The following is a 27,074-nucleotide window of genomic DNA, read 5'->3' as shown; positions in this document are numbered from 1 at the left end:
CTGTTAATTCACATGATCATTAGTTCTTTTTAACAATATGAAATTAATAGTAAGTCTTTTACACGTGTAGTTGCTACTGAATAAAGAAGAGCTTTTAAGTCTGTTATGGGTTTATTAGAGAGGCAGGTTTGAAAAAAACGTTAGCCTTTAACCTAGGCATATTTAAAAAGATCTTACCCTGAATATAGATTAAAATGTCTTATAGAATTAAAAACATATATATACATTGTGAGGAGACCCTGGGGCAGATTCAGTACAAGCTGGAAACACTATCTCACGGCTAGCCTGGGAACGCCTTAGTGTTCCCCTGGAGAAGCTAGAGAAGGTGGCTAGAGAGAGGGAGGTCTGGGCTTCTCTACTTACGCTGCTGCCCCCGCGACCTGTCGCCAGATAAGCGGAAGAAAATCGATGGATGGATGGATGGATGGATGGATGGATGGATGGATGTATTGTGCAATTTATTTCGGTTTTATCGGGGGGGGGAATCCCACTGCTGATGTAGAAGTCTCGAAAACTCACAAAAAAAACTACACAAATATGATAGACTAGACATAAGGGGTTAAGATAGTGAGTGGGAGGTTTAACCTTCTAGTACAACAGTCATCACAAGCTTTTGCAGTTAAATATTATTCACAAAATTTATTTTTACACCACAAACACTCAAAAAGGTCGAAACCATCTAAAGGATAAATGAATTATTTTCAGATCTTTGTCCTAGATGCATACAGAAACCTTATTCATATTTTGAAATGCCATAAATGAAAACATTACTGCAGCTCAGAATGTGAGAATCCCCTTTTCAGATAGATTAACAGTATTAACTCGATTTGTCAACCTGCCGAAAATATCTACTTACATTGTGTCAAATCTTAAAAGGCGGTCTGAATTAAAATAAATCACAATCTGTAGTAAGTTGACAGTTTGGCTTCAAGGCTGCGGCCGAGGGTTGAGGTCTCTGCAAAGGTCTGTCCACTCTTCATAGTTTTCTCTGTCTTCCTTTGAGCCGCTTTCCCTGGAGTGTTCGTTTTATCTTTGGCATCGCTGTACTGTTTGAACTTTCATGACATAAAACTACAGACAGTGATTTATAACCATTTCAAACAGTGTTTATTTCCCTAAAGAAGGAAATTATTCAGTAACTTATTCTCTGGTTCTGCAAAAATAATCCAGAAATAAAAGAAAACTTCCCACCATGACCTTTAATGGCCGTACTGTAGATCTTATATTTAGACAGCATCAGTAATTACTTTTCACTTTTACTTTAAGCTCTGTAGTGGGTGAAGGACAGAATAGATGTTTAATTGTAGTCAAGAGTACCACTAAAGGTGGAGGAGGGCGAAAGGTCACCATGTCACCAACATCAATAGGTGATTTCTGCTGTGAGTATGAAGATACGCAGCACATACTGCATGTTATTGATTAAAGTACAGAGGTCAGATTATTTGAAATGGGAATGGTCAATCTCCGTGATTGTAAAGAAGCGGTCTTGAAGAGATCACAGAGATCAATAGGTAGTTTTTTTCCCCAAGTGAGTTTCATTAGGTCAGAAAATGCTGCATCTGCATTACAGATGAGTCAGGCGATACACTGATTTAAGTTTTGAATTTTTGATTCCTTCCTGTAGTGCGCTTCATAATGACCTTTATTCCAATTATCTGTTTTTTTAAGACACATTATATTTAATAGGTGAAAGTGAGTGCTATCAAACATGCCAAATGACTCACAGAAGTAGCTGATTCTAGTCTATTTAAATGTAGAAGTGCTAAATCAGAGATTACACAGATGTGGTTTAAAAGGGACACGTTTCCTGCTTTATGGTGTTTTGTTTCTTTTTAAATTAGATTACTGTGGACTCTCTGTTTAAACCTGTGAAAATGAAATGTGGACATTTATTTTGTGCTATTTATATAATATATTTATAAATTAACTAGTTAACTATGAATGAAAATAGATAGAAATACAAGGTACAGCCGTATTGGAAATATTGCATTAGAAGAATTAAAGACTTTTTCTTCAAGACACAAACAGCAAAGTCAGTTCATGTATCACCAACTATCCCCACAATCAGAATCAAATGGATTATATAATGATTACGGTGACATTATATTGCTTTTTGAGATAGTAAGTAAGTAAGTAAAATTTATTTATATAGCACTTTTTAAGACGAAAACGCTGTTACAAAGTGCTTCACATGAAGACATGTCAAACAAACAATATAGCAACATAGAGGAAATATAAAAGCATATCAAACAAGCAATAGTACAATATAAATATAAAATAAAACAACATATTACGCATTAACATTACCCAAATGCCTGTCTAAACAGATGAGTTTTAAGCTGTCTGTGAAGGTTCTCAGTCATCCAGGTCATCGTAGTCAAAGGAGCTTGCAAAGAAAAGCGTCTGGACTTCTTTAAGTTGCTTGAAGACGTTTCACCTCTCATCCGAGAAGCTTCTTCAGTTCTAAGGTCAAATGGTGGAGAGTCCCAGATATAAACCTAGTGGGAGTGACCCCCCACAGAGGGACAAAAGGACCCCTGATGATCCTCTAATCGCCTGAGCCAAGGTGTGAAACTGGGTGTGGGTCCCAATCAGCCAGAGTTTCGGGTGCGTTCATTGTGAAACCTGGCCCCACCTTATCATGCGAATTCCTGAGATCAGATGGCCCAGGATGTGAGTGGGCGTTAAGGCGTCTGGGAAGGGAACTCAAAACTGGATTATAGATGGCAGAGAGTTGGTGTCGTAAACCCCCGCCTCTGTTCAAAGATGGTCGCTCACAGTGGACATAGATGGCTTCTTTCACTCCTCTTTCAAACCATCTGTCCTCTCTGTCCAAAATGTGAACATTGGCATCCTCGAAAGAGTGTCCTTTATCCTTAAGATGCAGATGGACTGCTGAGTCTTGTCCTGTGGAGGTGGCTCTTCTGTGTTGTGCCATGCGCTTGTGAAGTGGCACCTCGGTTGTGGAGACAATAGTCCTGAGTTTGGCAATATTTCTTAAGTGAAAAAAGCAGGAGCGGGTCACGGATTTAATATGAGATGACAGATCATGACAATTTTATATTATCATCATTGCAAAGATCTCTGTTAATAGCTTTTTAATGTCATCAGCTAAACAGTTGAAGAAGTTGAACTCTTTCTCCCTCGAAGTATGACATCATCAGTGTCAGTACTGGTAGGGCAAAACAGCAGTGGTAATAAGAGGCAGTTTTTAAATATATGCCATTTCTTACACTGCGGTGGCTCAGAAACTGGTGGAATAACATCAATTTGGGGGCGGCCGTGGTTAAGGGGGTTGGGAAACTCATCTTGTAACTGGAAGGTTGCCGGTTCGATCCCCAGCTCTGTCTGTCTTGGCCGTTGTGTCCTTGGGCAAGACACTTCACCTACCACCTACTGGTGATGGCCAGAGGGGCCGATGGCACGATATGGCAGCCTCGCCTCTGTCAGTCTGCCCCAGGGCAGCTGTGACTACAACTGTAGCTTGCCTCCACCAGTGTGTGAATGTGAGAGTGAATGAATAGTGGAATTGTAAAGCGCTTTGAGGGTCTTGAAAAGCGCTATATAAATGCAATTCATTATTATTAATAGCCCCACCTACTTTCTTAACTTTGTCCTGAAAAGGTTATGAAAGAACTGCTACTTTGTTAAAATTTGGTTTTATAATATTTTTGCTGTATAGAATATCAAAAATGCCAAAGACACATATTGTAAGGAGAGAAAAAATTTTGTACATTATATGTCTCGGTGTACACACATACTAAACGTATGTGTGACTGAGAATAAAATGCAAAAAATTAGAATAAAATACACTTGAAGTAGGAAAAATAAGACACAATAAATATTTTTTATCGAAAAAGTTGGGAAAATATTGTGCTACGGCACCCACAACATTTAAAAAAATGTAGTTCATTAAAATCAATATCACAGAACAGATTCAAAACAACAGAAAACTATAGTAGTTAAATAGGAAATAGCTTAAGTCCATAATGAATATTGTGGAAGTGGTAAAGCTTTTCTGTGTCTATCCTCATGGCAGTGGAGCAGAAACAGACGTTCAGCTGCATGTCCAGTCAGTGGTTCGATCCCGGGCTTCTCCAATCTGCATGATGACATGTGTAAATGTGTTCATGACCAGGATGTGTGTATATGTGTGAGTGGGAGTCGGGTGCCTTGAGTGCTCAGTAAGTGCAGAAAAGTGCTATATAAATACCACTAATACCGAGTCCATATGAAGAAGATAAAATAAATCAGTACTGGCTTTATCTTCATATGGTACCCACTCTTTCTGTCTTCCTATCCAGAATAAACTCTCTTGTCCCAAGCTACATTTTCTCAAACCAGAAAACAGAAAGGTTGCTGAAAAGGAAATGCAGAATCTATCAAAAGGGTTTCATGGATTTGTTGCCCATTATTACCAAAAACACGTTGCCTACCTCGATTCTATTTCATGAAATAATTGCAAAAATAAACCCTAAAAGGAAAAAAAAAAGAAAACGTCTTGAGCAGACTTGAATAACAAAATAATGACAAAGCTAAATGTTATATTTCTATATATGGTTTGAATTGATTTTTCCTTTTTGTGTCTTTTTGGGTGTCCTGTACTGTTTGGCGTGTGCACTCGCTGTGTGCATATGTCCAGGCGGCAGAGCTGTCCATCAAGTTCCTGACAGCAGATGTAGCAGTGGAGGTGATCCAGGTGGTCGGACCACGACTCGCACAGCTGAGGAAGTTCAACGCCGTGAGTGAAAACACACGTAGATTCAGTTAATAAAACAATACACACACACACAATCCAAATATATATGCTCTTATAATAAGGTTGCCTCTTTCCTGTGTCCTGTTTGTATTTGATTGTTGAAGGCTGCTGAGCTCTACTTAAACATGGACCTCATCAAAGAGGCAATCGATGTCTTTATTGAGGGTGAGGAGTGGAACAAAGCCAAGAGAGTCGCCAAGGAGCTGGAGCCGAGGTTTGAGAGCACACAAACACACACAAACACTCAAGTGTATCATAGTTATTACGGGCAGAACAGCAACAAAGACAAGGGCCGACACTGAATTAAAACTCAGAATAGAAGAAGTGAACAGAAAGGCTAAGACATGCTGGTTATTTTTTCAATGTCATATCAGTTTTATTAAGCATGCGTGCCTCTCTGCCCTGTTTCTTATGAATCTGATATTTGACAGGTATGAGGACTACGTGGACCAGAAGTACAAGGAGCACCTTAAAAACCAGGGCAGAGTGGAGTCTGTAAGTACAAGTATACACTCTATGACACCCTGAACCAAACAAATAAAAAAAAAAGAAAAGCTGACATGTTATCAAGCTAATATTGACCCAATTATGACAAAATTCAGCTTCCAAAATCACTCCAAGCAGTTTGGTCCAGAAAAATAACTTTTTGTAACGTTTATATAAAGCAAAAAGAGATAAATATCTCTCATTTGATCCATTTCTGTAGTAAACAGCAGCATGTTCCTCCCAGAATAAGAATTTGTTAAGTTTCACTGAGATGATTTTACAGTGATTGCTGTATTTCCTGCACCATTTCACTGCTCTGTGGAGCCCTACATGTCCTCCGAGTTGTTTACTTTGCCAGTGCCATTTGATAAATATGAGCAGAGAAAGACAGAAAATGTAATGGTCTAATTTCAAGCTTCATGCTGTGTTTCTTAGAGCTGAAAAAACTGTTTGTTTTTATTTTTGATGACTGTGTTCGTTCAGCTGGTGGGAGTGGATGTCATGGCAGCCCTGGACATCTACGCAGAAAGAGGCCAGTGGGAGAAGTGCCTGGAGACAGCATCCAAACAGGTATGTCTTGTTTGATGTCATTAAGAGTTCATATTATATTGTCACCTCTTTTGTTTTTCGGGTTGTTAAGCAAACAGCTTTTGCTCAAATCAGGGTTTTAAAGTTCTAAAACAAGTGAACTCTAAAGCAGGGCACAGGGGAAAGAGTCATTCATCGTTACTTCAAACAACCAGGAACTTTGTGCGAATTTGTTGGGAAGTAGGGATGGAGCGATGATGCTGGGAAATCTACAGGGAATCCGGTGATTCTGATAAGGTATTACACATATAGGCAGCGGGCTAAAATCCCAGGCAATTTTAGAGCAAAAGCAGATAACCAGGTGAGGTCAAGGTGTTAGAGTTTTAGACAAAGCAGTGAGCAATTGATAAACTAGAGGTTAAATGATGCCAGTACTACACTAGGGGATGAAACAATCACTGAGCAGAGTTCAGGTCTGGAGCTTTATGATGCAGGTAGGTGATAATGATGAGCAGGTGCCCCAGCTGTAAAAGCATGGACAAAAACAACATGTACAGTCAGACCGGTGACCGGTGGTTGTAACTTTTCTTAGAGTGGGAGAGGGTCAAGGATGAGCCGGACTGAAGGTATAGGAATATATGATCTGATGTGAAGTGTTCTTTGTTTGAGAGTGTTTGAGAAGGTATAAAAGAGTTCAAGGGGGCGTCCTTCCACAGAAAACTGTTTTGGTGTTTGACTTGAATGTTTTCTCCACTGCAGTGTTTTTTGTTCTTTTTCCTTAATAAACCTCACTTCAAAGAAACGCTCACCTGGTGGTTGCAATTTTATTTAAGATTTTCCACAACAGAAACAAAGAGGACTAACCATGTCCTAGCTGCAGCTAAGGGTAATTTGTTGTTACCTCCAGTAAAAATGTGCTGCAAGGCTCCAGGAAAGCACTTCCAATCCTTCTTAGAGCCGAATCCAAAGTGTCCATGTCTGGAAATGAGATGATCCACTTTGGAGCTTTCTGAAATTGTATTACAAGTTAATTTGAGACATTAATCGAACACTTTTCGGCACTGAGGGGGTGGTTCTTGTTTTGGGTGGGGGTTCTGTCCCATCCGAAGTCCCCCCTGATTCAACCTTGGTGATATCAGACAGAAAAGCAACTTTGCAGCAGCTAAGTAGTTTATGTTGATTTATGTTTCCCTCCAGTGGGCCTTAATGTGCAGTTTTTTTTATGAACTAGCTAAACTCATCCCCGCACTGTGGCAATATTCAGACAAATAAGGCCTGCATGGGCATTTCTGTCACACAAGATGAAGCATATTCGGGCGCTCATGGACAATTATTTCTGCTGAGGCAACACTTTTTTTTTTCTCTCGTGCTTTTTGGTCTTGTTTGCTCGTTAACAGGCCTCATTGACCTCATTTTTTCTGTCAGGCTTCATAATTTTTGTGTTGTGTTTTGTCAGACCTTTCAGATCCTCCATAAGTACATTGCTCTGTACGCAACACATCTCATCAAGGATAAGGAAGCTCCAAAGGCTGTTCAGCTCTACATACAGCACGGAGTACCACCAAACCCTCAGGTACACACACACTTCTTATAGCTAATTCCATTCCCCCCTAGTGGGTACCCTAAAGGTACATTATCCTTCTTTCACTGCGTGATAACCCAAGTTTCCCTCTTTAATGTAGAATATCTACTCTTAGTTTTGTAGTCTTCATAGAAGGTGAAATTATATGAATATTCCAACCAAGTATCACAGCAAAATGTGTTATAGACATGCCAGTCCACCATGTCCATTTCACGCTTTGCCTCTCTGCTGTGGCCAGTTAGGCAAAGAAAAGATAAAGTAAGCATAGAGAGACCACAAACAGATTGGGGTGTGGTGTATTTTGTGCAAGATTTTGGCATGATGGGAATGTTTGCATAGTTTCAAACAACCTACATGTTTTTATGCAGTTCAGTGTTGACAAGATTGCATTGATTGCCAAGATTGTCGACTTTGTTGTTATGTACAGTGTGAGTCTCAGTTAGCACCACAAAAGCCAAATAGCTAGTGTTCTTAAGCATAATAAACCAATTTCTTCTCCAGTTTTTACCCACGCCACCTGCCTGCATAGCAGCATGCAGGCAGGCAGCTGCTGCAAAGTGAGCATGTTGACACCTAAGTTTGTGAATGCAATAGCTTGAGAATGAGACGATATAGGATTTTCAAATTGACAGCATAGGTGCAAATTCTCAGACGAGTTTGAAAGTAAAGGTCAGACAGCAGGTTTTCTGAAAATTACCCAAGATTTTCTAATTAAACCATAGGTGTATCTATTAGAAGGCTGAGGGGTAGCAGGTGGCACTGCCAGTATTTTTGTTTGCTATAAAGCGGTATTTACAACAAAACTCTATGTTACCTTAAGAGCTTGGAGCCCTGGTTTACAGATTTTTATGGTTCTTGAGTCAGTCAGTTCCAGATTATTTCAATAGACAATAATATCAGTGACTTTCGGAAATTATATTTACACAAATAAAAAGCAAACTGACTGTGAAAAGGCAGCTGTATTTTATTTAAAAAAAAAAAAGATATTTTGATTTCTATTACAGCCTTAACAACATGATTAAAAAGAGACATCTCTTGTTTATTATTTTTTACAAGCTTTGCCATTTTTTACAATCAGAACTTTAACATCTACAAACGCCTGTTCCTGGACCTGATTAACCTTCCCGACACCGATGGACCAGAGTCCTACCGCATGTTCGCCGACCTCCGCAATTTCTTCTTCCAACTGGTAAATCAAAATTAGTAAATGCCTTTATCGATCCATTTTAAAAAACATGAAAATAAGTTTGTCCTCATAAAATGCATCAATTTTTAATTTTTTAATTTCTGTTTGCTGTGATTTCAGTGTGAGAACATGTCCAAATCAACCGAGGCAAACACTCCGGCTCATGAAGATTTTGAACAGATGCTGCTAATCTCTCACTACTACGCCACAAGATCTGCTGCTAAAGGAGTCGAGCAGCTGGTATGAAAACGCAAACAGCACCTGCCTAAATACAGAATATTTAAGAATGAGGACATCTTTGAAAATGACTTTGTAAAAGTTGCTCATAATTGGTGAGAATTCAACAATAGAACAAAGCACTGTGAAGCCTGGAGTCTTGTGGTAACAGCATAGATGATGTTGGGCTAGAGAATTGACGGATGTGAAAACACCTTGTATTGTGGGTAGATCAACCATGTGAACTGCAGAAAATGTGACCAGCAAGGCAACATTTGCCCGCCAAAAGTTCTGTGTCTTTGCTCAGAAAAATAAAAACGTGACCAGATTTCATTTTGGTCCCAAGGTCATCTCCTGGTACACCTTGGATGCTACCAGTACTGCTTCTTCTATTTTTAGATGTCCTCCTGTAAGCTTCTTTCTGACCACCTGCACATTACCATCTGTGATGTATACTCGATCTCTGCCTTTCATTTTGGGAAAGAAGACAACGTCACCAGGAACCAGACACCACAGGACATTATAGAAGACTTCAGTGATGATAGTCTGACCTAAGCTAAACAGGAATCCATGAGGGGAGTTACCAAGTAGACAAACAAAAAGAAACTAAAAATACACAGAGCTCAATTTGCACAGGTGAACATAGTTGAGACTTGGCCAGGCAGTCTTAAAAAAGCACAGGAAGGATGCACAAAGAGGTAATTACCAAAATAAAACAGGAAGTGAAAACAGTGGAAGACAAACAAACAGATAGACGAAACAGGAGGAGACTCTAGAAAAATGTGAACACCTAGAAACACGAGTATGAATATCAGTTAAATTATAACAGGGAACAAGACAAAAAAGAAGACCATGTCATGGTACAAATCTAAACCTCTGCTAGGTAACTGATGATGATATGTAGGAAGCTTTACTTTGGGGTTTTTTAAGTGTTCTCTTCTTCTGCTGTGCATTTTCAGATCAGTATAGCAACCAAGCTCTCCGTGTCTCTGCTGCGTCACACTGAGCTTGTTGCTGCGGACAAGGCTTTCTATGAGGCGGGCCTGGCCTGCAAGGTGAGTCCACCAATTAGAGAGGATGAGGTGCAGCTGTTCTGCTTTGGTAGTGCTGATGTTTTGTTCTTTTTTTAGTTCCAGGTGCATGTTCATAGTCTAAAATGTTCCTCCTAGACCACAAAATTCAATGAGTTTTCTCCACAAAGTTGGTAATATTCCCAGATATTCAATGATTGAAGTACATTTAAAAATGCATTGTACACTTCAGGTAGTCCATGACTACTTACAAGCCTTTAACTCTGCTCTATTGGTGATTGGCCATTAGAGGATAATCTTTTTGAAGGAGCAGATACTCTCTCTCTGGTGTTGATTCTACGTGCTATGTTTTCAATTCTGGCAGGCTATTGGCTGGGAAAACATGGCCTTCATCTTTCTCAACCACTTCCTGGATCTGTGCGATGTATGTATTGTAGAAATCTTTATTTGTGACCTTTCCGTTATGTATTCCGTGAATACCAGCAAAATCCTATTATAACACCATTACACCATCTGAACTTCTAATGTGTAAAACAGGTGTAAAATTGAATCTTTTCATTTGTGATTGGCTAATTTTGTTGTCCAGGGCATTGACGAGGGGACTCTGGACACTCTGGACCACACCGATTTCCTAGACACCGACATTCCCTTTGAGGTTCCAGTTCCCACCAAACTCTGCGTCACAGTAAGACATCATCACCGCCCACCAAACACATATCCCACCGGATGCTGCGGTCAGACTGATAGATGAAGACAATATTGGTGATGTGCTACAAATCAGATCTGGTGCAGTTAGTGTCACATTCCTCTGTGATATTCTTTACAAATGAGCACAGATGACAGATCGCTCCATTTAAGCACCCAGTCTTAAGCTGCAGGGTCGCTGTAGCTGCAAATTAGAAAGTATCGGCAGGCAAACAGGTGGCCTGTGGGCTAAATCAGGCCCTCTTAACAAAAATCATACTTCACATTTTCCTGTTTATAGGTCACATTAAAGCTTGTTTTTATTAGTTATTTTTATTACCTTGGTTATAGCTTCTTAAATATGATGACCAAAATTTGGGGTGGTTTAGGAGTTGGGGTTAGAGAAATTGAAAAGAATAATAGTAACTATATAACAGCCCATTTAAGATTACTTTGTCCAAAAGTCTTCTTTTGTCTGAACAAGCTCAACCTATTCCTGTTTATGACACAGTCACTGAGTTTCTGTGTAGGAAACTCTTATCACTGCAGGCTGACATCACACAAACTGTATTTTTTTTATGTAAAAAATCAAACTCAACCTGACATGCAGCTCAGTTGCAATGAGCAATGTTTAGAAAAGCTGTCTGAAAACAGCGTGTGTGTTACAGGTTGCCCAGCGAGACCAGATGCGCGACTGGGTGCTTATGGTGTCCATGGACCATCGACTCGAGCAGGTTCTGCCACGTGACGAGAGGAACACATACGAAGCCTCGCTGGTGGCCGCCAACACCGGCCTTCGCTCGATGCCCTGTGTCCTCACCGGTTAGACACACACACACAGAAACACTCAAGCATGTCCAAGACTTATCAAAGTTTTGTTAATTTCAAAGATTGAAAAGAGATCAGAGGGGAAAAAAATTGCAAACTGATGTGATGCAACAGAGAAAAGCAAAAAGCAAGAAGAAACGTTTCATCATTTATTTTGTGGAAAACATGAAATAATTAAATGAAATAAAAAATAATAATAATTTAATAAAAAATTGTGTAATTACCATAAAGTTGCAACATGTTCTCTGTTATTTGGAGCTTTTATAGTTTACCTGTTGTTAAACTTTCTTCTCACACCCATGATGTTTGCATACAGTGCTGACATTTACACTTAATCCACTTTGCAATGCACGAGATTTCACACACGCTTTAACGTGAGCAGGTTGATGTAATGAAATCTAATTTCAGGAAAGTGTAGAGCTGTTGTTTGAGGTGTTTTGGAGATTTAAGATGGATTTGTTCTCAAATAAATGTTTAATTTTCACCTCTGTGTTATTTGAAGAAGGTAATCTGTATTTAAGGGAGACCTATTTTGCTCATTTCTATCTTCATGTTTTTACTCTTGGTCTCTACTAGCGAAGCTTTTTGTTATTCTCTTATATATCTTATACTGAACCTTAGTGCAGCCACTCAATTCACCTTTTTTCTAGTTCCACAACCATAAAGCCAACGTTCTTTTGATTGGCTACCTGTCACAAAACAGAAGGTTTGATCAGCATATCCTCTCTCACTGTGAACAGCACTGACATGAAACTGTGGCCTTGTGTAATATTAATCCAGCAATAAAACAGTATATATGTGACAGAGAAAGAAATGTATAACAGGTCCACTTCAAGAACCTTCATTTAAAACCTAATGGACCATTCAACGATTTTCTTTCTTAAATTTTAATATGAAATGATAGCTACTGTATAATAGAATGCTATCATACACAAAACATGCTGTGGCCTTGCTGTAAGTGTTGATTCTCCAGTTTGCTGCGTGACTGTGAAGTCATACACAGCATGTAGTCTCGCTCTGTGGTGTTCCTGCTTTCAGGCTACCCCGTGCTGAGGAATAAAATCGAGTTCTCTGCTGCGGGGAAAGCAGCCAACAAGGAAGACTGGAACAAATTCCTCATGGCCACGAAGGTGAGATCAAACAGAGAAACTGGGTTTTTGTAAGCTGAGAAATTTCCGTGCATATAAAAACAACACAAACGGATCTCTCCTTCTTTCTGAATGAAAAACCTCAGGAGTAGGGCTGGGCCATATCATACTGTTCATGGTAATACCGGTATAATGTTGGGCAACGATAAGAAAATGAAATATCACGATACCCATAGAATATGGGTAAAACGTGCATGCGCAGTGCCTTTGTTCTCATACACACGTGGCGGGAAAAGCATTTCGGCGACGGAGAATGAGAAGGGCGAAAGAGGATCGTTGAATGAAACTGATGAACCAGAATGTAAAAAAGCTGCAACTTCAGTGGTGTGGAACTGGTTTGGCTTTCATCCATCAGATACACAACAAAGCACTATTTTTGGTAGAGCATGCTAGCGGGCCGTCGTTATTACCGTGTTTTTTGTAAAATACGGCACACTTAAAATCAATCCTTTGATTCTTCTGAAAATCGACAGTGCCCCTTATAATCCCGTGTGCCTTATGTATGAATTCTGGTTGTGTTTACTGACCTCGAAACGATTTTATGTCGTACACGCCGCTCAAAAATCTGTCCAATGTTTTAGTACGACTTTGCTAAGCTATGAAGCCGCACCGCTTGATGGATTGTCGGAGCATTATGGCTACTGTAGGCAGGAGATACATACTGTGCATCAACATAATATTACTGTATTGTGTGTATAACCTCTTAAGTTTTGTGGATATTATACATGGTTATGCTGAGGATATGTCGGCCAGTTTCCACTGGAAATTCCTTTTGGTTAAATTTTCAGCAAGGAATTTGCATTTGCACTGTTACATTTTTATATAACTTTATTGCACATAAAAAACAGCTGCTAGTTTAAGCAAAAATACATTGATGGGTTTTTTAGGTTTGTTTAACATTAATAAAGTTGTGGAGTCGTAAAGTAGTTTATCTAGTGTCAATTATACCATCAGTTATATCGTTATCGCAAATTTTCAAATGTATATCGTGATAAATATTTTTGGTCGTATCGCCCTGCTCTACTCAGGAGTGTATTTGACTCCACAGGGACTGTAATTAAATGCAGTGTCATTCAAGGTTTTGAAGAGTTTTGATTAGTTTTGAGGAACTCAAAACTAATCAAAACTCCTAAAACTTACCCAGATCGTCTGTCCTCAACTTAAAATTGGTTGAGAGAGAAAGGAACTCCCATCATGGAGCAGTACTCAAAGCTTTTCTTTTCTTTCTTTTTTTTTTTTTCAAAGCAAAGGCATGAAGAAAATGTTTCTTTCAGGTTCAACTCTCTTTGAAACAGCGCTGATCTTTAGTGAAAATGCTAATGTTGGATTGTAATTTATTGGATTCATTATAACTAGGAAAAAAAAACATAATGGTGCATGAGTTAGAGCTCAACACTTCTTGGCTTCTTATAACTCTAAATTGTATTTTACTGTTGATTATAGCATGTTTGTGTTACTTCAAGATGTTCTGCAAAAAATAAGATTGGCTGGGCACCACCACCAGTCATTAGGCAGTTGCTGGAGGCTGCTGGCTAGTTGCTAGGTAAAATCGGTCACTAAGAAGGCGCTAAACCAGAGACCTATTTGACATTGGTATGGTCTGCCAATTGGTCGCAGAATACATATTTTATCATAGCAATCAGTGGTTACTTGGGGCCACTGGCCACCAGCTAGAGACCAGGTCTGGGTGAATGGGGCTTTAGCGTTTGAGTTCACTTAGCAACTTCTAGCAGCTACTCATTAACTGACTTGGGAATACAAATTTTTCCCCTGCGACTGGTGGTTCACAACTGGCAAAGCATGAAACTGAGGCCTAACCTTTCTGAGTCTTACAATACTGAATTAGTTCATCACATTGAGAGAAATGAAAACAGTGGTGCTTATTTGAGTTTGAATCAGCAGATGAATATACATAGCATCCTTACCTCCCTTCTCACTAGGGCTGCCACGATTAGTCGACTAGTCACGATTACGTCGACTACCAAAATCGTCGACGACTGATTTAATAGTCGACGCGTCGTTTGAAGCTTTGTAAGATCCCAAAAGACGCAGGAATAAGTAGCAGGATTTAAGAGTGTAATAACGGACTGAAACAGAAGATGGCAGCACTGCACGTACAAGGATGCCAGCTGCCGTTAAACCCCGAAGAAGAAGCTGTGTCCCAGAATTCATAGCGCGGCCCTGCTCAGTTTCCAACAATGGCGGCAGCTAGTTAGTTTTAATATTACTCTTATTATTCTTTCTGGGTCACAAAATAAACGTTTAACATATTTTCAGGCGAGAATGTAGCTGTGTAAACCTCAAATATCGGCTCAGTTTATCAGGACACCACATATTTTCAAAAGCGCTCCGACGTTTTCGGAGACGTCTGTTACCCACTAGCTCGATAGCTAGCCGGGGGCTAGGCTAACTAGAGCCGTGAGAGCACCGGACTCCCGGCAGATCGTTTTCAAACCCACCGCCGTCTTTCGCTACTCAGGTTAAACATGATATATAAGTCACTTAGATAACTTACAAATGTTATTGTTTGGCATTTTTCAGTATTTTATTTGTTCCTGAGTAAATCGGTTTGGCTGAGATTAAAGTTATAGTTTTTACACAGCTGAATAAATGTCAAGCAGACAGCTGATTATCAGAAGTGTGAGATGCTGGAGAATATACTCCGGTGTCCTGTTATATTTTAGATAGCAAGGAGTTTATTAAACCTCACCGAAACAATCTGCAAATTTCATTAAAATGTAATAAACTATCATCTTGTCTTTATTTTTAGTTAGCAAAGACCTTAAACACTTAAAGTTGTAAGCTAATGATAGTTATATAAGAGCAGATGCTGCTGGTGCAATAAGCTGTACGTTTTAAGTTCAATGGATGATGATCTGATTAGTCGACTAATCGCAAAAGTAATCGGTGACTAGTCGACTATCAAAATAATCGTTTGTGGCAGCCCTACTTCTCACGTGTGTTTCCTGATGGGCTGTTGTTTGTGTTTCTCTCCTCCACCTCCCCACAGACCACTCACAGTCCAGAGTGTCAGGACGTCCTCGAGTTCATCAGGCAGTGGTGTGGCGGCCTGCCGGCGTCCGGATTCTCCTTCCACTGATAGAACGACCTGCAGCTCTGCCCTGTGCCTTTTCTTTTTATTACTCTGTTACACACTTTGAAACACCTGCTCTTCCTTCTATTCTTCCTCATCTTTTCTTTCCGAAAATTCAAACATTTCACAGGAAACCAACTCTTTTATTGTCCCCAGAACTTTATCATTTTTTTACTTTAAAAGTAGTTTCTAAGCCCAGAGGAGAATACACAATCCCTTCATTTCAGTTTAAACCAGTTCATGATTTTCTTCTTTAAAAGGCACCTTAAAAGTATAGTTAAACTGTTAAATGTTATGTGTTACATGTTATATGTTAAACCGTTGTATGTTAAACTGTAAATTGGTAACATGATAATAAAAGTACATATAAATGACTTTGAACCTTAACAGTTGACAATTTAAGAATTCAAGAAATATATTTAGTGCTTTTTTCTGATTCATTTTTCTGATTTCATTTCTCATTCATCAGCTAGCAGCCTGTTAGAAAATTGAAATGACTGAGAAATGTAGCACTTTGAGCCGATTTAGCAGTTTCTGCTCGTTTCTGGTCATTAGAGTAAGATACCAGGCTGACAAGAGTCAATAAGCATTTTTCTAACATTACTAGTCTTAGAATTTGACCACTGTCAGAGCAAAAGCACAAGATAAAAACTCGTAAGTATTTATTAGAATTCAGGTTCACATATTTCTGAAGCAACCTCAGAAAATCAGTAAGGAGCTCGAAAATGTTTCATAAAACAGCTAACAACAAAAAAAATAGACAGTGCTGAAAACACAGAAGAAAAAACAAAAACCTGTTCATATGCTCAGTGTGTGTTGGCCCCAACCACAAGCCCTTTTAGTTCCTGAGCAAAAACACACAAAAAAGTGATTTCCTGAAGCAGCTCTTGTGCTGTAGTTTAAGTTAAAAATGAATAAACTTTGTTGGGGAATAATTTCAGCGGCGGATTAATCCTTGTTTGGTGCTCTACTGAGAGCGGTGCAGAATCAGAACAAACTCAACATCAGAGCTCTAAAGCACCAAGGAATCCGATGCATCGGGATGAAGTGATGCTGTTTGCTTTTGTTTTTTCCACGATGTTTCATTTTTGTTATTTATTTTATCCTCTGACTGGTCAGTTTATCCCAAGGTGCAGTCACCATGGAAACACATATCATCCATCTAGTTGTTTCTATGTATTTTCTTATCATCAGAAGGACTTTGTCTCAGGTTTCCATCTGTGAAGGCTTTCTCCTGCAGCAGATATTACAATACTTAATAACCTGACACTATAATGCTGTGGCGGCGGTTTAGGACTGTTTAATGTCTGCGGACTAAATTGAGTTATTTTCTCTGTGAATGTTTTTCAGAGGCCAGTAATGTTTGGCAAAGCTTTTACTGAGTGTTCAATATGGAATATACTTTGTTTAATAAAGTTGCAATATAAAAATGTTCAGTGGTTTTCTAAGCATTCATCATATCCTGCTTCATGCTTCTTTGTGACTGTAATGAGTGGAACCACATTCAGCTTTATGTTAAGCCATTAAGATGTAGATTTAGCAATTTTAGCATTTTAGAAAGATAAAAACAGCTCATCATCTGAAGCATAGTTGATGTTGATTTATTTAGATGTAAAAGCCACTGTGGTGGTGTGCAGAGGCAAAACTAGAAAATATATGTCATTGTCCAAAGCCTAACCAAGCTAACTAGCTTTAGCTGATAACTTGGTACTCCACCATCATCCAAATATGGATATTTTGACCGTATCTGAGCGCAATACTAAAGGCTTTAAAATACTAGTCCACAAACCAATAGGTCATTATCCTCTCTGTTGGAATCTAACAGGTATTATTTAGTAATATTGTTTCAGGTAGTATCTTTAATAGGCGTTTATCACTTGTGCCTATAACTGGGAACAGGGCCTCGGTGGAGGTACATGAGTTGGAGTATATGAGACTGTCGAGATCAGAGAAACTCAGCACCCCTGTGTCACAGTCCAAACAAACTCTGATCCTCTTGATCCTATTCCTCACTGAAAGAACAGAGACTGAATTTGATGGTGAGGATGCTTTGTATTTACCTTTACAAAACTCCATTGTCCATAACCCAGAGTGCGAGCCTAAATGTCCTTTCCTTTTGACTGACTGGTGCCACGCCCAGGATCCAGTGTGAACTGTGTCCAAGTTCAACTTCCCAGCTGTGAAGTCCTGAGTTAAATCCCTGAGAGCCGAGGGTGATGCAGAAGCTGTCAAATCTCTCCGGGTTGTTGGGACACTCTACTGTCCGTCCCCGTTTAACACCACTCAGATCTTCAGACAGGTTGAGTCTTGGGTGGGCAGTGTTTGGATCCAGAATCACAGGAGTATACGAGCTGGCCTCAGCCATCTTGTTCAAGATGTTGAAGGTCAGATTGCCCAGGTGTTTGGCCTGGTCCAGCAAAACTCCTAGAAGAAGCTCTGGATCACCCATCAGGGGCTGCTCCTGGACCTGTTCTGCTGTAGCCTTTGTTAGATTATTCTGTTATTATATGTTACCTTATATATGTAATCAAAGTAGTTGGATTAGAATACTGCTGTAGATCACATTATACCCTTTAATATAGAGTGTGTGAGCTGTATGTAGTTTAGTTCTCATTATACTTTTGAGTTAACAGAACATATTCACATATTAGTTCATTAGATAAATGTGCATCACTCTGTATCCTTGATCTGCTGGGAATGTGTTACACTGTTTTCTTGACATGCTTAATTGTTGAATCATGAAGAGAAGGTTGTAAGCAGGAGACTCTGTGTCTAAAGACAGGGGAGATAGATAGACCACATTCCACACCCCCACCTTACAGAAAGCAGAGAAACAACTGCCGAGGTCATAACTTAGGCGCTGTAACAGAGAAAGAATGTGATGTTTTGGCTTTTACGACTAGCTGGGGGCCACTAGAGACTATAAAAAGCTGAGCAACCCGTCACCATTTTGAGACATGTGCCTGACCCTCTGGTAGCATCTCTCCCGTCCGGACGTTGTAATGCTCTGACTGTTGAATTGTATGGAAATAAATGATTGTTGATTGAGCATTTATACACCGAGTATTGTCCTTCCTTCAGCCCAAAGATTCAAAGAATTGGGAGATTTCAACACCTTGTAGTTGTTTAAGAAGAAGGTGTCTTCAGCTCTCAGCTCCTCCTCTGTTGCTCTGATAATTTGCGAAAGAGCTGCTATCTCTCTTCTCAGAACGTCCATCTTCTCCTTCAGCACCTCACGCTTCCACCTTTCTTCTGCACTCACAGCAGCAATCCTGGCCTTCTCTTCCTCTTCTAGAAACTTGTGAAGCCTCTTGAACTGATCACTCTCCAGTAAAAAGGCCTCACACAGATTCTTCAGTGCCAAGTTGCAAGGTGGGTGTTTCTTCCCAGATATGCGCTTACAAACAGGACACTCGAGTGCTTCTTTCCTTCTCCACCATCTCCGGAGGCAGACTTTACAGAAGTTGTGGCTACAGGAAAGAAGAACTGGATCTTTAAAGATATCACAGCACACAGGACAGTGGAGTTTGGCCTCTGATCCGGAGGCCATTTTCTTTCTGAGTGAAGCCAAAAACACAACGAGCAGGTTGCCAAAAGTGTTTCGCTTAATTCTATAGCAATACTTCCCGTCGTGATTTCACTCGGGCTGCAGTATTCCAGTTTGGCTCCCTGTACCACCACCCCGCTCAGGTGCAGGTTATGTCTGGTGCGTCTCCTTCCAGTGGAAACATAATAACTTGAGTGAGTCAGAGAATGGGAGGTGCTTTCTCAGTGGTTTTCCTCTAAATGCTCAGCTGTAATAAACCAGGGGTGTATTTCATTCCTCTGTGTTAACGTAATTGGTTTGATGGATACTGCCATTTTCCTTCAGGGCACGCTGACTCATGCTGGCAGACTGATCTTGGATCTCTTTGCCAGTCAGAAACTAAATACATTAAGCTCAAGAGTGTGTTTTTAGTGTTTTAAAGGTTAACGCCACCAGTTACAGATCATGAGGAGTAGGAAAGGTTTTTTGAAACCAGGGGTTTGGTTTAGTTTAAGAATAAATAAAATATAATTTTATTTCTTTTAAATGCTCAGTGTAGCACTATCCACTAACTATAATGCTAAATGCTAATTCTGTAGTACAAAATTTATATGTGCAGACATAGTTGGGAAATTTATTCAATTTTTAATTCCATTTTAATGCACTTCAGTTTAAAACCACAACAAAACCACAGCAAATGTAACCGTCAGATGGTCAGAATTTAGTGTGAACAGCATGAAAGCATGGATCCATCCTACCTACCTCGGATTAAAGGTTCAGGATGCTGGTGGTGGTGTGAGGATGTGTGGAATATTTTCTTGGGGCTTGTTACCAATAAAGCATTATTTAAATGTGACAGCTTATTGCCGTATGTTATTGCTGACCATGCCCATCCTTTTATAACCATAGTGTGAAGCAGGCCTACAGGACTGTGGTGCACTGACAGGAATAGTAAAATATTCATAGAAGTTGCACAAAAATTTGAAGACTACAGTTTTGAAAATACAACCGTGAGCATTTTATCCTGCACTTATTGCAATACATTATCAGCTAACTGTCAGGCTTAATTAGCAAGCTGTCTTCATATACCATATGGATGCACAGACACACATATCTGCTAATTAGCGCCAAGTAACAGTCTAATAAAGCACTCGAATTTCATTTTTTTTATAAGCTTCTAAACATGTTTTTTGATGCTGTAAAGTTAACCATTTTAACACAGGAGTCTGTGGAGACTGCCTTATTTTTGGAGCCAACCTTAAGTGGCCGCTAGACAAATTGCAAGGAAGGCAACTGAGACTAAGAGAACAAAAACTAGAAACAGTGGCAACACAAAGAGTACTGAACAGAGACCACTGCAGTCAGACAGGGAGCAAAAAGAAACTGTGGAGTACATACAAACAGTTGAGCACCTGGATGATTGACACCAGTTGGGAAAGGTTCAGGGATTACAAAACAGACGAGGAAATGACAGAAACGGTGGCACATACTGTTGGTTTTAGACCTTCTCTTTTACTGCACTCTTCTTCTGAAGTTAGTTATTTCTTATATAAACACTCTTTTTCATAATTTTGAAACATTGCAGCAGAAATATGAATTTCCTTATGTTTGAGCATGCACCAAGAAATCCCAAATCCAAGTGACTTCTTCAGCCTCAGTGTCTGCAGGTTTGCCCAACCTTACAAACAGTACACGTGTATAATGACTGAAACTAGCACCATTGATGAACAATGGGCTGTGAGGTCAGTTTTTTGATCATTAATATTCAAACTGTCATTACCATTGATCAACAACCACTGATCAATCACAATTGATCAATGAGTACCATTCACAGAGAGTAGGGGAATGGCTGCAATCACAGCATTTTAAGATGGTGAAAGATGTACCCTTAGGCCCCCTCCTCGATTCAGAGACGGTCTTCCCCTTTTCACGTAAATGGCCTCCCTTGACCTCCCGCTCAAAAAAGCGTTCCTCCTGTCCAGGATCAGCAGAATCAACTTTCTGGGACTTCAAATTTAGGTTTCATGAGTTCCAGCTGAGTTCAGTCTGGAAATCCAAGCTTGGTGTTAAACCTTTAACAACAAACAAATAAATCCTAGCACAATATGCAAATACAGATGTGCAGTATACAGATGTTTTTTTTTACCATGTTCATACCATAATTACCAAGCCCTTATATAGTGGGATGAAAAAGTTTGGGCAACCTTGTTAATACTCATTATTTTCCTGTATAAATCGTTGGTTGTTACAATAAAAAATGTCAGTTAAATATATCATATAGGAGACACACACAGTGATATTTGAGAAGTGAAATGAAGTTTATTGGATTTACAGAAAGTGTGCAATAATTGTTTAAACAAAATCACGCAGGTGCATAAATTTGGGCACCACAAAAAAATACGGTAAATGAAATCAATATTTAGTAGATCCGCCTTTTGCAGAAATTACAGACTCTAAGCGCTTCCTGTAGGTTCCAATGAGAGTCTGGATTGTGGTTGAAGGTATTTTGGACCATTCCTCTTTACAAAACATCTCTAGTTCATTCAGGTTTGATGGCTTCCGAGCATGGACAGCTCTCTTTAACTCACACCACAGTTTTTCAATAATATTCAGGTCTGGGCTGAGATGGCGGTTCCAGAACGTTGTACTTGTTCCTCTGCATGAATGCCTTAGTGGATTTTGAGCAGTGTTTCAGGTCGTTGTCTTGTTGAAAGATCCAGCCCCGGCGCAGCTTCAGCTTTGTCACTGATTCCTGGACATTGGTCTCCAGAATCTGCTGATGCTGAGCGGAATCCATGTGTCCCTCAACTTTGACGAGATTCCCAGTCCCTGCACTGGCCACACAGCCCCACAGCTGATGGAACCACCACCATATTTTACTGTAGGTAGCAGGTGTTTTTCTTGGAATGCTGTGTTCTTTTTCCTCCATGCATGACGCCCCTTGTTATGCCCAAATAACTCAATTTTAGTTTCATCAGTCCACAGCACCTTATTCCAGAATGAAGCTGGCTTGTCCAAATGTGCTTTGGCGGCTCTGTTTGTGCTGTGGGTGGAGAAAAGGCTTCCTCTGCATCACTCTCGCATACAGCATCTCCTTGTGTAAAGTGCGCCGAATGGTTGAACGATGCACAGCGACTCCATCTGCTGCAAGATGATGTTGTAAGTCTTTGGTGCTGGTCTGTGGTTTGAGATTTTGGTATCAATAAAATGACAACAGTGCCCAAATTTATGCACCTGCCTGATTTTGTTTAAACAATTATTGCAAACTTTCTGTAAATTCAAAAAACTTCATTTCACTTCTCAAATATCACTGTGTGTGTCTCCTATATGATATATTTAACTGACGATTTTTATTGTAACAACCAACGATTTATACAGGAAAATAATGGCTATTAACAAGGTTGCCCAAACTTTTTCATCCCACTGTACATTCAACACCTTATACACCTTATACATTCAACTATTATCAACTACAGTCAGTGACATTTCATTATGGGGAGTCTTGACTTAAACCAGCTGCTTGTCTCCCTCTTTTAAAGGATCTTTAGAGAGATCTTCGGCTCTTCAGGAAACAGGATTATTCTGGTTCGGCTTATTAGGATCACACTCGAGAAAGGGTTTTAACAATGAGTCCTGTGTTTCTCAGCCTCTTTTATTCGTTTTTATTGTGAGAAGACTGAAAAGCAGCTCAGAGCTGTAAAAGCAGAAAGATTTGTTCATCTTTCTGACGTTACGTTTCTGATTAGTTCTCTGGTTGGTGATTACAAAAACACCAGTTTGTTTCTGCTGTTCTCTGTAAACATTGTATAAATCAGTAGTTAGACCTCAACATGAGTCTTTAGTTTAATTTAGTTTAGTTCATACGCATGATACAATAAATATCAGCTCAAAACTGGAAAAAACAGTCTATTGCTAAGATTCTTTCACAAAGGTTTACTGTGAATATGTTAAAATCAGCTTTATGTGGTTTTGTGTGTTTGTGTGTGTGTGTAGGTGTGTGTGTTTTCTTTTTTAATGTAGCTCAAATCAACCTACTGAGCTCCATATTTTTTGTTTTGGAGTAGCTTTGGTTCAAACTTATTCATCCTTTACTGGGTCTTGGTATTTGGATTGGTACTTATAAATGTTTCTACTTTGAGCATTCAAAGTGCTTTATTCTACACACCATTAAGAGCTTTCTATTACTGCATGTTCACTCTATGATGGATGTACTGGGACCCATTTGGACTTCAGTATCTTGCCAAAGGACACTTGGACATGGATTGGAGGAGAAGAAGCGAGCCCTCAGTTCTTTTTAGCTCCTCTCCCTTTAAGACCACCTTCTTCACAAACACAAGATTTAGCCTGCAGGTGGGTGGGGCTTCTATGCTATATAACTAGCTAATATGACCATATTAGGGCGTCTCACTGTTCTCAAATAATAAAATAAAATCAACAGAGCATTTAGAGGAGTTTGAAGCCTGAGCTTTTGGCTCACAGGAAGTCCCTACATCATTATATGAAGATTTTGCCATTTAATATGGAGATCCACAACTAAAACTGTGTGACAGAAGTTAAGGTAGGTTCTCATTAAATATATAAAAAATGAAACAAAAAGAATAAAGACAAAAACAAGGTCATTTTTTAAATTGTATTTTATTGTTTAGCATCTTCATAAGACACTCTTGGGTATCATTATGTCCCTGAGAACATACAATAGACAAACAGCACGCACAGACACATAACACTGACTGCTTTGAGATTATTTAACCACAGTGCTTGAACAGTTGATCCGAGTATATAAATCTTGCAAAATTATACCGCAGCCAACAAATAAAACACGTCTATAGCAGAAAAGTGCAAAAGCTGTGAATAAGGGTGGAGGGAAACTGCATCACATTGATTTGGTTACTTTTATTTAATCAAATGCGGAAAAAAAATACTGGGATAAAAAGAATTCAGCCAGAGGATAAACTATAATGCAATCGTGGTGTCTTTTTCTGCAGTGCGTGTACATTAATCATCTGTTTCATCTTTCAGCTGTCAAACCCAAGATCTAATATGTGCTCATATAACACTCACAATCCATGCGTCCGTATTTTCCCACGTACATGGCAGTTTCTGAAGAAGGAGAAGGTTTTGTTTGTTTGTTTGTTTGTTTTTTACAGATATTTTAGCTCATCTAAGAAAAGCCCAGAGTTAAGCAAATTTCCAGTATAAGTAAAGTAGCTGTATGGGACAGAAAAAAACAAAAACGTGGTTCTTTAAATAATTTAACAAGCTGAAATCAATTTATTTGCAAAATTCACAGTCTGAAGAAAATACATTAAGATGCACCAGAGTGATTAAATTCACTCTCTGTGCATGTTCAGAACAGCATACAGTAAATATCCAGTGTACGACCTCCGTTCCCAGCAGAGGAACTATACATCCTTGATCGATACACTCTGTGTTTGGGGACAATGCATTAGTAAGTGATAACTCGGGAGACTTCCTGTCCTGCTGCTATCCTTGTCTCTACCGTGAATCAGAAAATCTTCACCTACATCCATGTAATGTATTCTCTTATTTCACACAGAGCAAAAAGTGCTTATTGGACAGCAATAATTATACAAGCAAGCATTAATTATACTGGGAACAAAGCCTGGAGGTGCTGGGAGTCCGTTTTTTTGTGCTGAAGTCCAAAAATATCCTTTTTCTATGAAAGATTTTAAGCCTAAAAATCTCTTCCTATTTGCATTACTTGCAGTTGCTCTGCTGCTGTTTTCCATCCAATATCAGAAGGCTTTATCCTCTTGTATAGTATTTATTGGCCTTGTCTGCATGTCAGAACCATAACAAATGAGACCCATGTGAAACACAGTTACTTTAATCACAATCCTGCAGCACTGAAGCAAAGCATGCCAGGGTGGATTCATACAGGCTGACAGGAAATTAACAGGAAGCACAGGAACACCGTAGCTGCACTTGGTTCTTATTAATATTACATGCTACATGTTATAGACATGCATGTGAGTGAAGCATACATTATTAAAGCCTCCAGCAGACCCGCTTTGTCCATACTTTTAATTCCATTTCGAATTTTAATCTGTAAACACAGGGCATTAATTAGTGGTGGGTATTAACCCGGCCGCTCACACCCTTTTCCATTTTTTTCAAATCAGTGCTTCCAATCTCATTTAAATCTAATCTCATTTTAGAACATAATTAATCAGATCTTTCAGTGAGGACATTAACTAGACCTGCATGTCAGACAGCTTTCAAAGTCTCAAAGACTACAAATTATAGTGGATTTCTTAGGATTTAGGAGGCTGATGTAAGCGAGACGCAACAGAGCAGCGATGGTAATGAAAGCAGAATGAACTGATGTGTTCTGCTGATGTTAACGAGACATTTTAAGTGTTTATCTCGCGTCTTTCAGCGTTATCTCGTTCATTTAATTAGTTTTTGAGGATTTTTCCTTTACCTGAAGTTGAGGATAGAAATGATCTGGTTGGATTTAGGCCTTTGTAAATAAAACTACTGACTAGTTTGATCTTGAAGTTCATTATTAGTGAGCATTTAATTGGGCACAATCTCTGGACCAATCTCTGTATATACTGATTCTTTGAATGCTCACTGGTGGTTGGCATTCAGTTACAAAATATTAGTCCCTTCCTGCAGCTCCCCATGGTTGAAATGGTCCTAATTCTGCCAGCCAGTAGAAATAAATGTCATTTCTCAGTCTAAACTGGGCCAAATCTGCACATATAATACTACTCCAAATTTGGCACATGTGAGTATGCTGATATTTAACCCCAATTGGCACAACTCAGCTAGCTACAAATATGACTTTTGAAAACAGTTGCAATATGTGGCATTAGACACTTACAAGAGCCTGGAAATGATAGCACTTTATGATAAACTGTATTTAATCATTTAATTTGATAGGAAAATCAATTAATATTACTCTCTACTTATTTCTACTCCAGTTTCTCTGATTTCCAATTGAGATTAAAGGCAAAAAGCACTTATTTCAAATCTTTTGATTCAGGTTTCGGAGAACAAAAGCAGAACCGTAGACCTATCCATCCACCCCAACCTCCTCCTAATACTGGTGCTATAATACTACACACAGACTAAATATAAGCTCATGTAATTCAGACACTAGAAGGCGCTGTCATAGTTAACTCTTAAATATGGATAGGGTTGTAACGGCATGAAAGAAAAATATGAGGACAATCTTATATCTAATAATTTTTAATAAAAAATAATAAAGGAACAAAAAAGTCATTTATATATATATATATATATATATATATATATATATATATATATATATATATATATATGTGCACTAGTGGTCCGTGGTGGTACTGCCGCGTCTTACCCAGTCTACCGTCAAGACAGCCATGTTAGAGAAACTGGAAATGCATCTTTACATCTTTGCATGACATGAACAGTCAAATAAGTGTTTGTAATGGCTGATATTTGGTTGCTCTCTTGGCATTCACCGCGTGCCTTAATTGTATGGACATTTAAATCAAGGTCCGCTGTGAACACGAGGAGTGACAACCCATATTTCTCTTATTCCCCTTTGTTCTCATCTGACTCACAACATCGTGATTTTGTACAGTTTTCATACATTTATTGCTTTTTTTTCAATGCAGCTGTGGTCTTGTGCACCTCGCTTTAACGTTTCCAGTGAGTCCATTTTTACCACTGTTTTTCTTTTCTTTTTTTCCCCAGCACTGCTCTGTCCTACTAGAGCTTTCTCTGTCCAGCTTGACTGAATCACTTCCACTTTATTCCCGTCCTTATCTGTCTCAGTAGTTTTTCTGCAACAGCAGCACTCCAGAAAATAAAATTGCTGCCAAGTTATCAAGCGCTGAGGGGGTTCCTCTTTAATGTATTTCTATAAACAGATAAACAAATTTCAATATATTGAGCTTGTAAATCTCCCATGACACTCAGTGGGCTATAAATGTATTAAATATCAATATAGTGAACGCTTTATTGTCACCGTTGGGTTATATTGACTATGACTG

The 27,074-nt window shown here is 39.2% G+C and overlaps 1 protein-coding gene and 1 pseudogene across 2 annotated transcripts in view; one reads left to right on the top strand and one right to left on the bottom strand.

Moving 5' to 3' along the window:
* ift172 (intraflagellar transport 172) overlaps positions 1–16,936 on the top strand; it is a 55,807-nt gene extending 38,871 nt beyond the window's left edge. The window contains exons 36-48 of the mRNA XM_080881920.1: positions 4,643–4,741; positions 4,864–4,973; positions 5,191–5,254; positions 5,729–5,815; positions 7,230–7,346; positions 8,434–8,544; positions 8,662–8,781; positions 9,717–9,812; positions 10,153–10,212; positions 10,375–10,473; positions 11,141–11,294; positions 12,339–12,430; positions 15,459–16,936. Coding sequence (XP_080738046.1) covers positions 4,643–4,741; positions 4,864–4,973; positions 5,191–5,254; positions 5,729–5,815; positions 7,230–7,346; positions 8,434–8,544; positions 8,662–8,781; positions 9,717–9,812; positions 10,153–10,212; positions 10,375–10,473; positions 11,141–11,294; positions 12,339–12,430; positions 15,459–15,548 — 1,299 coding nt within the window. The 3' untranslated portion in view covers positions 15,549–16,936. The remainder of the gene's footprint in view (positions 1–4,642; positions 4,742–4,863; positions 4,974–5,190; positions 5,255–5,728; positions 5,816–7,229; positions 7,347–8,433; positions 8,545–8,661; positions 8,782–9,716; positions 9,813–10,152; positions 10,213–10,374; positions 10,474–11,140; positions 11,295–12,338; positions 12,431–15,458) is intronic.
* LOC308396537 (nuclear factor 7, ovary-like) lies at positions 16,604–19,407 on the bottom strand (annotated as a pseudogene). The gene is made up of 2 exons: positions 18,658–19,407; positions 16,604–18,024 (listed from the first exon to the last, which is right to left on the bottom strand). The product of its transcript is annotated as a nuclear factor 7, ovary-like (transcript).
* Positions 19,408–27,074: the final 7,667 nt, after the last annotated feature.

The sequence above is a fragment of the Rhamphochromis sp. 'chilingali' genome (assembly GCF_963969265.1).
Source record: "Rhamphochromis sp. 'chilingali' genome assembly, chromosome: 5".
Classification (NCBI taxonomy): Eukaryota; Metazoa; Chordata; class Actinopteri; order Cichliformes; family Cichlidae; genus Rhamphochromis; species Rhamphochromis sp. 'chilingali'.
The sequence above is the reverse complement of the archived record's forward strand: the minus strand, read 5'-3'. Positions and strand labels throughout refer to the sequence as shown.